At 51.9% G+C, this 13,576-nt stretch overlaps 2 protein-coding genes across 6 annotated transcripts in view; both read left to right on the top strand.

The window, feature by feature from the left end:
* Nucleotides 1-2,281: 2,281 nt before the first annotated feature.
* On the top strand, nt 2,282-10,118 carry LOC105484180 (CD27 molecule). Of its 3 annotated transcripts, none has more exons than XM_071072324.1 (7): nt 2,282-2,862; nt 3,290-3,348; nt 4,134-4,265; nt 8,575-8,754; nt 8,943-9,032; nt 9,297-9,416; nt 9,670-10,118. In XM_071072324.1, the coding sequence occupies exons 5-7, from the start codon at nt 8,945-8,947 to the stop codon at nt 9,792-9,794; spliced, it is 333 nt and encodes a 110-aa protein (XP_070928425.1). In that variant the 5' UTR covers nt 2,282-2,862; nt 3,290-3,348; nt 4,134-4,265; nt 8,575-8,754; nt 8,943-8,944; the 3' UTR covers nt 9,795-10,118. The 3 variants fall into 3 exon arrangements, with proteins under 3 accessions (XP_070928425.1, XP_070928426.1, XP_011743862.1); XM_071072325.1 differs by lacking the exons at nt 2,282-2,862; nt 3,290-3,348 and adding exons at nt 3,634-3,941; nt 4,850-4,937 and having other exon boundaries at nt 4,134-4,270; XM_011745560.3 differs by lacking the exons at nt 2,282-2,862; nt 3,290-3,348 and adding an exon at nt 3,644-3,941.
* LOC105484182 (TAP binding protein like) overlaps nt 10,100-13,576 on the top strand; it is a 10,923-nt gene continuing 7,446 nt past the window's right edge. For 2 of the 3 annotated variants that reach the window (XM_011745564.3, XM_071072322.1), the window contains exons 1-3: nt 10,191-10,696; nt 11,450-11,680; nt 11,830-12,099. In XM_011745564.3, coding sequence (XP_011743866.2) covers nt 10,633-10,696; nt 11,450-11,680; nt 11,830-12,099 — 565 coding nt within the window. In that variant the 5' untranslated portion in view covers nt 10,191-10,632. The other variant, XM_071072323.1, reaches the window with a different exon arrangement.

Raw genomic sequence — 13,576 nt, 5'->3', positions numbered from 1 at the left:
GCTGGGCTTCTGAGGAGTGGGCAGAGGCTGGAACCCACAGTTGGTCAGTCCCCCATGTCACCCAGAGTGGGGAGGTGCAGAAATGAAAATTATGGAGTTGCAAGACCCAGAACCTCATTAATGAGCTTAACTCACTGTCCCGCGCGGGCCTCTCAAAGCCTTGCTGGGAAGGAGGCTTTAAGGTGGTGGGGGCAGCGGTGCCAGTGGTGGTCATCAAAGAAAGTGGGAATTGGGGAGGAAGGAATGGGGAGCAAGGGACAAAGAAGGCCAGACAAACTCAGAGCTTCAGGTGATGAGACTCAGGAACCCTAAGTCAGGAACAGTGACTGCAGACATCTTTGTCCCATAACAGAACTTCCTCCTAAGCAAAAGTCTTGCAGAGACTGGTCCTGCTGAGCGCTTTAACAGGTTATGAATTCATAAAAATTGGAGAAAAAAGAAAAGGCCTGCCACATGTGATAGCCTTCTGTTTAGAGCTGGTTTAGAGGAAACTTTAAGCAAGTCTTGTGTCCTACACTTCGGGCTTGAGGCAGGGTACAGGTAAGACAACAGACAGGAGACACGGAGGCAAGAACAAGACTTCAGCTGAAAGAGAAATCAGAGCCAGAGGTGGCCACAAGAACACCCAACCTACTGGAACTTGTGCAGGTGGACAGCCTGCAGAGGACCTGCCCTGAGTGGGGAGCAAGGAGCATCTTATCTAGATTTCAAGGAGCAGGGTGCCCCTGGCAGACATCTAGGCTACAGTCACTGGGCCAGGTGGAGGGTTGGTGAGGCCCTCTCAAAAGTCATGAGACGGCCAGGTGCAGTGGCTCACGCCTGAAATCCCAGCACTTTGGGAGGCAGAGGCAGGCGGATCACAAGGTCAGGAGATGGAGACCATCCTGGCTAACAGGGTGAAACCCTGTTTCTTGCAGTGAGCTGAGATCGCACCACTGCACTCCAGCCTGGATGACAGAGTGAGACTCCGTCTCAAAAAAACAAACAAAAAAGTCATGAGAGGCCGGGTGCAGTGGCTCACACTTGTAATCCCAGCACTTTGGGGAGCGAAGGAGGGTGGATCACTTGAGGCCAGGAGTTTGAGACTAGCCTGGCCAACATGGGAAAACCCTGTCTCTACTAAAATACAAAAAATTAGCCGGGCATGGTGGCCGGTGCCCATAATCCCAGCTACTCGGGAGGCTGATGTATAAGAATCGCTTGAACCTAGAAGGCAAAACCTGCAGTGAGCCGAGATCATGCCACTGCACTCCAGCCCTGGGCAACAGTGGGAGACCCTGTCTCAAAAAAAAAAAAAGAACGAAAAAAAAAGGTCATGAGAGTCCTCAGAGTTCTCAAGAAGGGCTTCTGTGGGCCTGTTTCTGGAAAGGAAAGGAAAGTGGGGAGCTGTTGAGAAAATACCATATATTTTTATGCCCCAGCCAGGCACGGGGGAGAGGTTGACCCCAAAAGAGAAAATGGTTGTGTGAGATTTCAAGGAAGATGTCAGTGGGCTGCATCCCAGGGCCTGTAGACAAAAGGAAGGGCCCAGCCAGGCGTGATGGCTCATGCCTGTAATCCCAGCACTTTGGGAGGCCAAGGCGGGCAGATCACCTGAGGCTAGGTGTTCCAGTCCAGCCTGGTCAACATGACAAAACCCCATCTCTACTAAAAATACAAAAATTAGCTGAGCGTGGTGGTGTGCACCTGTCGTCCCAGTTACTCGGGAGGCTGAGGCACGAGAATTGCTTGAGCCTGGGAGATGGAGGTTGCAGTGAGCTTAGATCGCATCATTGCACTCCAACCTGGAGTTGGAGTGACAGAGCGAGATGGGGAGAAAAAAAAAAGGGAAGGTCCCGTCCAGGGAGCCAGCCTAGGATGGGGAAGTTTCGCCAGAAGTGGATGCAAAGAGCGCTGGAGATGAGCTCATTCTATTTGCCAGGAAAGAAAAAGGTCCAGAAACCTGGCTTTCCTCCTCTTGGCCGAGGCCCTCCAGGAGAGCCAGGCAGACCCTGCTCCTGCTCTGACCCCCTGGAGAAGCGGTATGTAGAAGAGAGGCGATGGACTTTGGTCCAGAGGACAGAGGCCTTAGGCGAGTGAGCAGTTCCCAGTCGAGTTCGTTGCTAGGCTCGGTGAACTCCGAGTCCCCGCTTGACAAGTCTCTTCCTAAAGGTCCCCAGTTCCTCATGATTCTTCTGAGGGTCTCGTCCATCCTCCAGGGCCTGCTGTCAGCTAGCCACCCCACTGCCCCATGCCTGCGGTGAAGACATTTACCACAACCTGGAAATGGCGGGTGACAGAAAAGTCCTCAGGGCCACAGCACTCTGTGCTGGGAATTCAGGTGCCCTGCCTGATGGTGAAAACGGTGGTTTTGCATAAACAGCTCTCTGAATCACACCCAGATGTGGCTTCCGACTTGAGTGGACCCCCATGAAGAGCTGCAGAGGGGCCTGGGAAAAGACAAGAGAATGGAGAAAATGAAGAGAAAGGAAACTACAGAGTGAGACAGAGAACAGATCTGACAGGTGTGACCACAGCAGTGTGACATTTATGAGCGGTGTGGAAACAACGGCAAAGCCCCTGAATGAAAAACTTCCTGGGGAAATAAGCCACTCCGCGTCTCGGTTGCCGAGGAAAGAGTGGAGGAGGTTGCTGACCCATGTGTGCCCCCATGACTCAAAGAGGGAAAAGTCTAGCTGTTTCCGATATCCCGAAATCAGTCTTGCTGGAAGAACTGGGAAAATAAAAAAGAGATGACCTCCGTAGGAAGCTACCTTTAATCCTGAGTGCCCAAGGCTGGGAGAGAAGACGCCCCAGGTGATCCAGGACACCAGTGACTGACACAGCCAGAGGTGGGAAGGGGAGGATAAAGATGGCACAAAGGTGAGGAGTGAGCAAGGGTCTGAGAGGGAAGGCCATGCGGGCAGGAGGTGGCACCCACATCAGAGGCTGACGTGAGGATTAAAGGAGAGCATAGGTGATCTGCAACAGTGACAGGAGAGAGGCAGCTCTACGCCCCTTGCTTGCAGTTCTGAGCATTCTGTAGCCAACTCGTTTGGCCATCAAACCAGACCTCAATTGAGACAAGGCTATTTAAGCTTCCTCCCAGTCGGTGTAAATATTCAATAGTTTTGCTGCAGAAATGTTGCGTTTGATTATGAGGCTACCCCAACTCCCCGAGGGTGTTTTGTGGTGCTAGTTTCTGCATAAACCTGAAACATTCTGAATTTCAATACTTATCTGACCCGCAAAGTTTCAGATAAGAGCTTGTGGACCTGTGCTCAATTCTGGCTCTCGTTCCTTCTTTCAGCTGTTGTCTGTGAAAGGAGGGATGCAGGTATGGGAGACAGGAGACACGCGAATTCATTGGTAAACTGTGGACGGGCGGGGTGTGGGGGGATAATGTGGGCACCTTTGTGCGCAAGTGCATATGGAGAGGAGGAGTGGGAGACTGTGTGTCCATCACCTTTTTGTAAAAGAAGCAGGAGTCAGTGGGCTACATGCTTCATGAGCAGGAGAGGTGGAAACCAAGGGCGGCTCGTGTGTTGGAGAAGGCATGTTTGAAGAGCAGCAGGTCTGACAGTTTGCTCTTTAATACTCTCCCCAGCACACGGAAGGGGAAGGGGGTGGAGGTTGCTGCTGTGAGAAAAAAAAAAAAAAAAAACCGCCACAATAGAGCTTCTGCCGTCAAAGGCTGGCTTACCACCTAAAGCAGCCGCTGCCCAGGGGGTGCAAAGAACAGACAGCAGCGCCCAGCTTGGAGGTGCTAACTCCAGAGGCCAGCGTCAGCAACCGGGCACAGAAAGGCGCTCCCTGGGCAGGAACCATGGCACGGCCACATCCCTGGTGGCTGTGCTTTCTGGGGACCCTGGTGGGGCTCTCAGCTACTCCAGCCCCCAAGAGCTGCCCAGAGAGGCACTACTGGGCTCAGGGAAAACTGTGCTGCCAGATGTGTGAGCCAGGTAAGAGGGGGCCTTGGCAAGGGCCAGGTGAGTGGTGAAAGAGAGAGGACTGGGGTTGATACAGTAAATAGGCACAGGGTGACACTGAGCTCAAGCAAAGAGGGAAATCCTGCAGCTGTGGGGAGGCACCACCTTCCAGGGGGCAGAGAACTAGCCCTTCTCAAGCCTTGATTCCTTACCCTCTCCTCCCAGGAACATTCCTTGTGAAGGACTGTGACCAGCACAGAAAGGCTGCTCAGTGTCATCCTTGCATACCAGGGGTCTCCTTCTCTCCAGACCACCACACCCGGCCTCACTGTGAGAGCTGTCGGCACTGTAACTCTGGTGAGGTGGGCAAGGGTATAGGTGGGGACACTGGACAAGCATTTGGGGGAGCAAGGCTGGTGATGGGTTTGAGAGTGCAAGGAGGATGAGGGGTTCAAAGCTTCAGCCTTCTTCAAGGCTCACAGCAAGTGGAGCCAATGCTGGGAAATGGGGTACCCTAGGTGGGGCATGAATTAATGTGGGCAGAAATCTAGTATTTCAGGGAAAGGGATAAATAGAATTTGAGGGATTGGTGAGAATGGGTCTATGGATAGGATCAAGACAATAAAATGAGAGAAGTGGCTCTATGACCCCAGATTTCAGGCAAGTAACGCCCAACCAATAAACTGGCTGTGTTCCCAGAGTCCACATGTGTAGGTTGGCCATGGGGAATTTGGAATACATCTTTCTAAGGAGATAACAAAATAACCCAATAGGTAACAACTTTTTTTGCACAAAAGCCAATTTGAGAAAATGAGTATGTATGTAGCCTGTGTTTTTATTTTATAGTTAAAAAAAAAAGATTTTTTAAACTAGGAAGTATAATATCTGCAGTTGTGCTTATGAATGCTGTTATTATTTCTCCATCTTTGCTACAATTTCAGAAACTACAGCCAGTATACACTAGAATAGCAGGCTTTAAAGTGGCCCCTTTGAACAAATGTTCTCTAGCAAGACACTTTTTAGAACTAGGTAACTGTAACTATTAAACTACCTACTTGCAAAATGTGTTTGGTGTCACTGGGTCTGTTGGTACTTGGTTTTGTTTTGTTTAAAGACAAGGTCTAGCTCTGTCACCCAGGCTGGAGTGCAGTGGTGCAATCATAGCTCCCCACAGCCTTGAACTCCTGGGCTCAAGCAATCTTCTTGTCTCAGCCTCTCAAAGTGCCAGGATTACAGGTGTGACTACAGAGACTGGTTCTGTAAAAACAAAAACAAAAACCAAGGCTGGATGTGGTGGCTCATGCCTATAATCCCAGCACTTGGGAGGCCAAGGCAGAAGGATATTTGTATTTTTTGTAGAGACTTGAGCCCAGGAGTTCGAGACCAGCTGGGCAACACAGAAAGACCTTGTCTCTAAAAAAATTGGCTGGTTGTGGTAGTGCACCTGTAGTCCCAGCTGCTTGGGAGGCCGAGGTGGGAAGATCACTTGAGCCCAGGAGGTCCAGGCTGATCAACCACTGTACTCCAGCCTGGGTAACAGAGCAAAACCCTTTGTCACACACATACAAGAAAAGCCGATGCAATGGCTCACACTTGTAATCCCAGCACTTTAGGAGGCCAAGGCAGGCGATCCCTTGAGCCCAGGAGTTCAAGAACAGCCTGGGCAACATGGCAAAACCCTGTCTCTACTAAAAATACAAAAAGTTAGCCGAGCGTGGTGGCGCGAACCTGTAGTCCCAGCTACTCAGAAGGCTGAAGTGAGAAGATCATGTGAGCCCAGGAAGTGGAGGCTGCAGTGAGCCGTGACTGTACCACTGCACTCCAGCTTGGGTGACAGAGTGAGCAGAGTGAGACCCTGTTTCCAAAAAAGAAAAAAGAAAATAAAAGCTTTTCCATTGCAAATCAACCAAAGAGGAACTTCTTTAATACACAAGAAATATTCTTCAGTCTACTTAACTTAAAAATGTACCTGTAGTAGATGCTTTCCTCTTGGCAGCGGCCCCTGCAGGGTTGGAATTTTTCCAGTCAAAACCTCCCTACTCACTCTGCAGATCCTTCCTGAAGCTCTTTGCCCCATACTGAGCCCATCTTCAGTCCCTTCACTTGTTCCAGACTAGCCCAATCCATGACCCTTCTCTGGGAGCTCAGCCAATAGATCCCAAAGTACCACAGTGGCACCTGGCTGCAGCAGGACCCCAGGGGATTGCAGCCAGGGGTGAGAAGATGGGCAGGCTGAATGAGTTTGGCCCTCTCTGGGCCTTAGTGCTGGCATCTGTGAGATGAAGACATGCCTGAAGTCAGCCTGGAATTTTGAGCCCAGGTTGTACCTGCTAAATAGAACTCCCAGGTCTCCAGATATTCCCCACTGAAACAATAGCACCTCATTGTCTTAACCCTCCCCAGCCCCTTCTTTAACCCTTCCATTTCCCTTTTAGCGGAGACTCTTGTCATCACTCCTCCCTACCACCAGTGCTCTGTCCCAGGCTTCCTCATTCTTCCCTTGCAGGTTCTTATCCAACGTGGCTCATAATTCCTAGGAAGCCACAAGGAAACCAAATTCTAGTAGCAACTCAGAGTCAGCATTCATTAGGAGGTCACAGGGCCATAAGGATGCCAAGAAGGAATTTGTCCCTCTCCTAGTCCTGACAAAAGGCATAAGTAGAAGAAAATTGTTAGGTTTGGTTATGACCTTTGACATCCTCCCTTTGAAATCCTCCCTTTCTGCACCCCTCTTCCACCTGTCAGGGCTCCTAGGACTCCCCGAGTCCCCACAAGCATCTGCCCTAAGGCCCACCAGGCTTCCTTGCAGCCTGTCCCACATCTGGGTGTCACTGCCTTCCTCTGAATCACCCTCCTCTCAACCCAGTTGCCAGCAAGCCCAGCCCAGCCCAGCTAGTGCCCTACCACCCCCACTCCCGGGATAACTGATTAACAGCCAACCACCCAACATCAGACCCCTACACTTGAGCAAAATGTATATTTTAAAGGCAAATTCTCACGCCTATAATCCCAGCACTTTGGGAGGCCAAGGTGGGTGGATCACGAGGTGAGGAGATTGAGAACATCCTAGCTAACACAGTGAAACCCCGTCTCTACTAAAAATACAAAAAATTAGCCAGGCGTGGTGGCACGTACCTGTAATCCCAGCTACTAGGGGAGGCTGAGGCAGGAAAATCACTTGAACTCAGGAGGCGGAGGTTGCAATGAGCCAAGATCGTGCCACTGCACTCCAGCCCAGGTGACAAAGCAACACTCCGTCAAACAAACAAAAAAAATGCTTAGCAACTGTAATCAAGTAACTATCTATTTATTATTTATTTATTTTACTGTATTCACAGGTTGTGCAGCCATCAACACTATCTAATTCTATAACATTTTCATCACCCCAAAGAAACCCATACCCCTTAGCAATTACTCCCCATTTCTACCCCCCAACCACCCCCATCCCCATCCCCAGCCCCTGGAAATTCCTAACATACTTTATTGTTGGTGGTGTTTGAGACAGGATCTCACTCTGTCACCCAGGCTGGAGCACAGTATCATGATCTCAGCTCACTGCAACCTCTGCCTCCTGGGCTCAAGCAATCCTCCCACCTCAGCCTCCCCAGTAGCTGGGCCTACAGGTGTGTGCCACCACACCCAGCTAATTTTTCTATTTTTTGTAGAGATGGGGTTTCACCATGTTGGCCAGGCTGGTCTCAAACTCCTAAGCTCAAACAATCCACCCACCTCGACCTCCCAAAGTGCTGGGATTACAGGCATGAGCCACTGCACCTGGCTATTTTCTTTCTTTCTTTTCTTTTTCTTTTTTTTTTTTTGAGACGGAGTTTCACTCTGTTGCCCAGGCTGGAGTGCAGTGGTGCGATCTCCGCTCACTGCAACTTCCACCTCCCGGGTTCAAGGCAATTCCCTGCTTCACCCAGCTATTTTCTATTTCTTGATCTGGTGCTGGTTATGCCTGTAAGCCAGATTTGTACAAATTCTTAAGCTTTACACTATTGCGTGCCTCTCTGTATGTATATTATACTTCAATTAAAAGTTATTAAAGTATTGGGGCCGAGCACAGTGGCTTACGCCTATAATCCCAGCACTTTGGGAGGCTGAGGCTGGTGCATCACCTGAGGTCAGGAGTTTAAGACCAGCCTGGCCAATACTGTGAAACCCTGTTGCTACTAAAAATACAAAAAATTACCTGGGTGTGGTGACACGTGCCTGTAATCCCAGCTACTTGGGAGGCTGAGGCAGGAGAATGGCTTGAACCCAGGAGGTGGAGGTTGCAGTGAGCCGAGGTCACACCACTGCACTCCAGCCTGGGCAACAAGCGCGAGACTCCATCTCAAAAAAAATAAATAAATAAAAATAAAAAAAAGTGTCAGAGAGTACAAGAGAAAGTTATATAAGCTCTTTCTACTTTTCATGGCTCCTATGTCTGAACCCATGAATCTTCCTTCTGAAAGGTCTAACTTTATTCTTTAATAACAATAATAATGGCAAAGGCATTGGGGAACAGTGAACCAAGGGGAGGCCTTTGCAGGGGTGGGAATGGAAAGGGAAGCACGTCCCTAGAGGTGGGCCTGGGATGGGGGCTGGGGAATGAAGCAAGTGGACCTTGAAGGTCTCCACAGGTCTGAGTGTCCTATGCTCTCTGGTCCTCCTCTTTCCCCAGGTCTTCTCATTCGCAACTGCACCATCACTGCCAACGCTGTGTGTGCCTGTCGCAATGGCTGGCAGTGCAGGGACAAGGAGTGTACTGAGTGTGATCCTCCTCCAAACCCTTCGCTGACCACTTGGCCATCTCAGGCCCTGGGCCCACACCCTCAGCCCACCCACTTACCTTATGTCAATGGTAAGTTCCAGGCAACTCTCTGTGCCATCACATGGGGTAGGGGTGACACCCCAACCAGCACTCCCCACTCCTACCCCTGGATAAGGTCAGCCTGTTTCTGCCTTCTCATCCCATTGAGCGCCTCTCAGGCCTTTAGATGTGCCCTACGGGGTTCCCTGCTGCTACTCATTCTGTCTCTGTTTTTCCAGAGATGCTGGAGGCCAGAACAGCAGGGCACATGCAGACTCTGGCTGACTTCAGGCACCTGCCTGCCCGGACTCTCTCTACCCACTGGCCACGTGAGTTTTCTCCTTAATCCCCACTGCTAGAGAGAATGCACACAGGAGGGGCCAGGAGGGAAGCCAGACAGAAAGCTCCTTGGAGTAGGGATAAGAGGAGGGGAAAAAGCAGAGTCCACCACTTAGCAGAGGAGTTGGCTAACGGTGGGGGGTGGGAGAGAAGAAGATGGGGGAAAGGGGACAGACAAGGTGACAGGAGGGCTGGGCTGAGGGAGCCAAGGGCTAGACCCTCCCCTAACCCCTGTGTGTCCCCTCCTATCACAGCCCAAAGATCCCTGTGCAGCTCAGATTTTATTCGTATTCTTGTGATCTTCTCCGGAATGTTTCTTGTTTTCACCCTGGCCGGAACCCTGTTCCTCCATCAACAAAGGAAATATAGATCAAGTAAGAGACAGAATACAGGTCTCCGGTCCTGCCCTTGCACCACACCCCAACAGCTCAGCCCCACTACCCACGCCTGGAATCTCACTGAAACCCACCAGTTCCACTTCACCAGCCTTGGTCCTAGCCCTTCTCTCCCCTTAGCTGGCGTGCTCCTGACACCCCTCCCCCAAGCACACCTGCCTCTGCCCATCTCCTTCTCCCGTCTCCCCCGGCCCCCACTGCTGGCCAAGACTCATCAGATCTCCTTCTGCAGACAAAGGAGAAAGTCCCATGGAGCCTGCAGAACCTTGTCCTTACAGCTGCCCCAGGGAGGAGGAAGGCAGCACCATCCCCATCCAAGAGGATTACCGAAAACCGGAGCCTGCCTCCTCCCCGTGAGCCAGCACCTGCGGGAGCTGCACTACAGCCCTGGCCTCCACCCCACCCCGCCGGCCATCCTAGGGAGAATGAGACCTGGCAGCCACCACTGCAGTCCCATCCTCTTGTCAGGGCCCTTTCCTGTGTACACGTGACAGAGTGCCTTTTCGAGACTGCCAGGGACCAGGACAAACACGGACGAGGTGGAGAGTGGGAGTCAGGAGCCCAGCCAGCTGCGCCTGCGCTGCAGGAGGGCGGGGCTCTGGTTGTAAAACACACTTCCTGCTGCGAAAGACCCATATGCTACAAGACAGACAAAATAAAGTGCCAGACGACCACCCTGCAGCTCTCCAGCTTCCTCTCTGAAATTCCAGTCCCCAAACCCAGGCTCCTGGCCGCCTCCTGGCTCAGGTCAGGATCTGGCAGAGGAGGTTTCTCAGCCGGTTGCGTTGGGGCCTGCTCAAGGGTGGGGCTGAGAAAGGTCCCCAGGCTACTGCGGATCCTGTGTCTGATTTCAGATCCCCTTTTCCCAGTTATATCTCCACTTTCTCGGGACAGGAGGGGAGCAAAAGGGTGCAGAAGTCAGGTCTTGAAATCACCTGGGGATTTCTGGGTAAGGTGGGTGGAGAGAAAGGGGAACAGTAAGCAGGGCTCTGGCAGCTGCTGCAGAGGGCTTCACACAGAGACGCGGGCTGCCACCTTGCTCCAAGTGAAAGTGAAAGAAAAATCCACAGCAGCGGGAACAGAAGAAATCCAAAGGCTTCTGGCTGGCCAGGGGTGCTTGGAGAGCCCCCCTTCTCCCGCCAGGCCTCGCAAGCAGCGTAGGACTGCGGAGAAGGGTGGTGGGCAAGGAGCCTCCATGGGCACAGAGGAGAGCTGGTGCCTGCTGTTCTGCCTGGCTCTATCTGGAGCAGCAGAAACCAGTGAGTCTGGGAGTTGGGGAGAGCTGGCTGGGAGGAGAGCTACTGAAGCCCCAGGGTGCCACCCTCCCCGAGATTCCAGAGGAGAAAAGGGGCCGAGGTTGACCGAATCGCCTTCTAAGCCCAACAGGGGGAAGGCTCAGTGGCTGGCAAAAGAAGGAACCAATAGTGTGTGTGGAGGGAGGGTGGGGACTCCACAGGGAAAACGCTAAAGAGGGGCTGCCTGTGTGGCTGTGTCGGGAGCCACTGTCCTACGGAGAAGGCACTGGCCTGGGAGCTGACACTTTAGAAGAGGAGAGGACTCCCCAGGCGAGGAAATCACTTGGAAGGTGACCTTGAAGGCGGGGGAGGGGAAGACTACCCGATATGGGAGAAAGTAATGCAGGCTGTCAGTGCCCCAGCAACAGCAACCGCCCAGCCTCCTCTCTCTGCGGTGGCACTTGCTTTTTTTCTGAGAATTCCTTTGACTGAAAAGATAGTCTTTCATTCAACAGTTGGAAATGCAAGTATAAACTCCTCTAAGCAAGGCAAATCCAGGACTTTAACCCACACCAAGAAGTATTTGCCTGGACTAGCAGGTGCTCTCCAGAAAACTGGTTTGGGGACGACAGGAGAATAGAGGGACACAGAGACAGCTAGGATCTTGGAGGGCAACTTTTACCCTTTGCTGACTCCACAGTTTGGGGGTGGGGGCAGGAAGCAAGTGTGGAGTAGCTTTCTGGGGAAGGGGGTGCTCACCCCAGCCTTTGTCTGCAGAGCCCCACACAGCAGAAACACAGTGGCGGGCAGTGGACGTGGTCCTAGACTGCTTCCTGGCGAAGGACGGCGGGCACCGTGGAGCTCTCGCCAGCAGTGAGGACAGGGCGAGGGCCTCCCTGGTGCTAAAGCAGGTGCCAGTGCTGGACGATGGCTCCCTGGAGGACTTCACCGACTTCCAAGGGGGCACGCTGGCCCAAGATGACCCAACTGATATCTTCGAGGCCTCAGGTAAAATCCTTCCACCTGTGTCCTTGGTCCTCCCGGGCTCCCTCCACCAGGACAGCCCAGGTCCGGATTACAGCCACACATACTGCCTCCCATTGGCCCTGGTGTTCTTACCCCAATTTGCCCTCCGTGTGTGCCCCGCTTCTCCCCAGTGGACCTGGTCCAGATTCCCCAGGCGGAGGCCTTGCTCCATGCTGACTGCAGCGGGAAGGAGGTGACCTGTGAGATCTCCCACTACTTTCTCCAGACGAGAGAGACCACTGTGGAGACAGCAGCTTGCTTCATGGCCAACGTGCAGGTCTCCGGAGGAGGACCTAGCATCTCCATGGTGATGAAGACTCCCATAGACGCCAAGAATGATGCTTTCTGGCATCCGACGCTGAACTTGCCCCTGAGCCCCCAGGGGACTGTGCGAACTGCAGGTAAGGAAATGAAAAGCAAGGCCAGGCGTGGTGGTTCATGCCTGTAATCCCAGAACTTTGGGATACCGAGGCCAGTGGATCACCTAAGGTTAGGAGTTCAAGACCGGCCTGGCCAACATGGTGAAACCTTGTCTCTACTAATACCAAAATTAGCCGGGCAGGGTGGCGGGTGCCTGTAATCCCAGCTACTGGGGAGGCTGAGGCAGGAGAATTGCTTGAACCCAGAATGCCAAGGTTGCAGTGAGCCAAGATCGTGCCATAGCACTTCAACCTGGGCAACAAGAGGGAAACTCCATCTCAAAAAAAAAGGAAGAAAGAAAGAAAGAAAATGAAAAGCAAGTCATATAAAGTTTTGCTTTTCTAAAGTGGTAAGATATGGGGGACAGAAGGAGAAGGAAGGGAACAAATCCACCTCCATCCACATTGGTCACCTCAGGGCATCCCTAGGCCTTGGTCCTTTCTTCCTAAAAACCCCTGAGTCAGGCCGGGTGCGGTGGCTCACGCCTGTAATCCTAGCACTTTGGGAGGCCGAGGCAGGTGGATCACCTGAGGTCAGGAGTTCAAGACCAGCCTGGCCAACATGGTGAAACCTCCTCTCTATTAAAATACAAAAATTAGCCGGGCATGATGGCAGGTGCCTGTAATCCCAGCTACTTAGGAGACTGAAATGGGAGAATCACTTGAACCTGGGAGACGGTGGTTGCAGTGAGCCATGATTGCACCACTGCACTCCAGCCTGGGCAGCTGAGCGAGACTCCATCTCAAAAAACAAAACAAACAAAAAAAAACCCTGAGTCCACAAGAGAATGCTTCGAAGCCCCTACCTGAAGGTCCAAGCACACAGACAACCTGTGTGTTATTTCCAAAATGGAGATCATTCTCATCTCACTGGGCTGCCATGAGGAAATAAGACACATGATGCTATTCTGCTCATGGGTGCTGTCCACTGTAGTCTTATTGAGCCAAAACCCGGTTTTCTCCCAGTGAAAGGCTAGCCTGGTCTGGTGCTTTAGGGGTAAAGCTCAGGGATGCATCGTTTGTTCATTATCTTATTAGTAAACCCAGTACTTGCCCTCTCCAGCTCCGCACATCCTCGAGGGCACAACAAATTGACAACATGATGACAGGGTTCCCCAGAGCCCATTAATCCAAGACTCTGTGCCCCGCTTCTTTGTGTCTCCAAGAAGAGACAACCAAGTCCAGAGAAAATTAGGGGGCAACCCTCCTATCCTTGGAAAACCCTAGAACACTCTAACCTCTCTGTGGTCCAACCTAAATCTCATCTGCCACATTAGAAAGAAAAGGTCCTCGCAGCTGTCCAGTGTCTACCACACTCCTGGCATGGGTAGATATTTCTCTCTTTTTATTCCAAACCTACAAAAAAAGGTGAAATTATAATATAATGAACACCTACATACCCTACACCTAGATCCACCAATTGTCACCAATTTGCCACATTCTCTCTCCCCCTGACTCC

This window comes from Macaca nemestrina, chromosome 10, assembly GCF_043159975.1.
Source record: "Macaca nemestrina isolate mMacNem1 chromosome 10, mMacNem.hap1, whole genome shotgun sequence".
NCBI lineage: Eukaryota > Metazoa > Chordata > Mammalia > Primates > Cercopithecidae > Macaca > Macaca nemestrina.
Note: the sequence above shows the minus strand (reverse complement) of the source record. Positions and strands in the feature narration are given on the sequence as shown.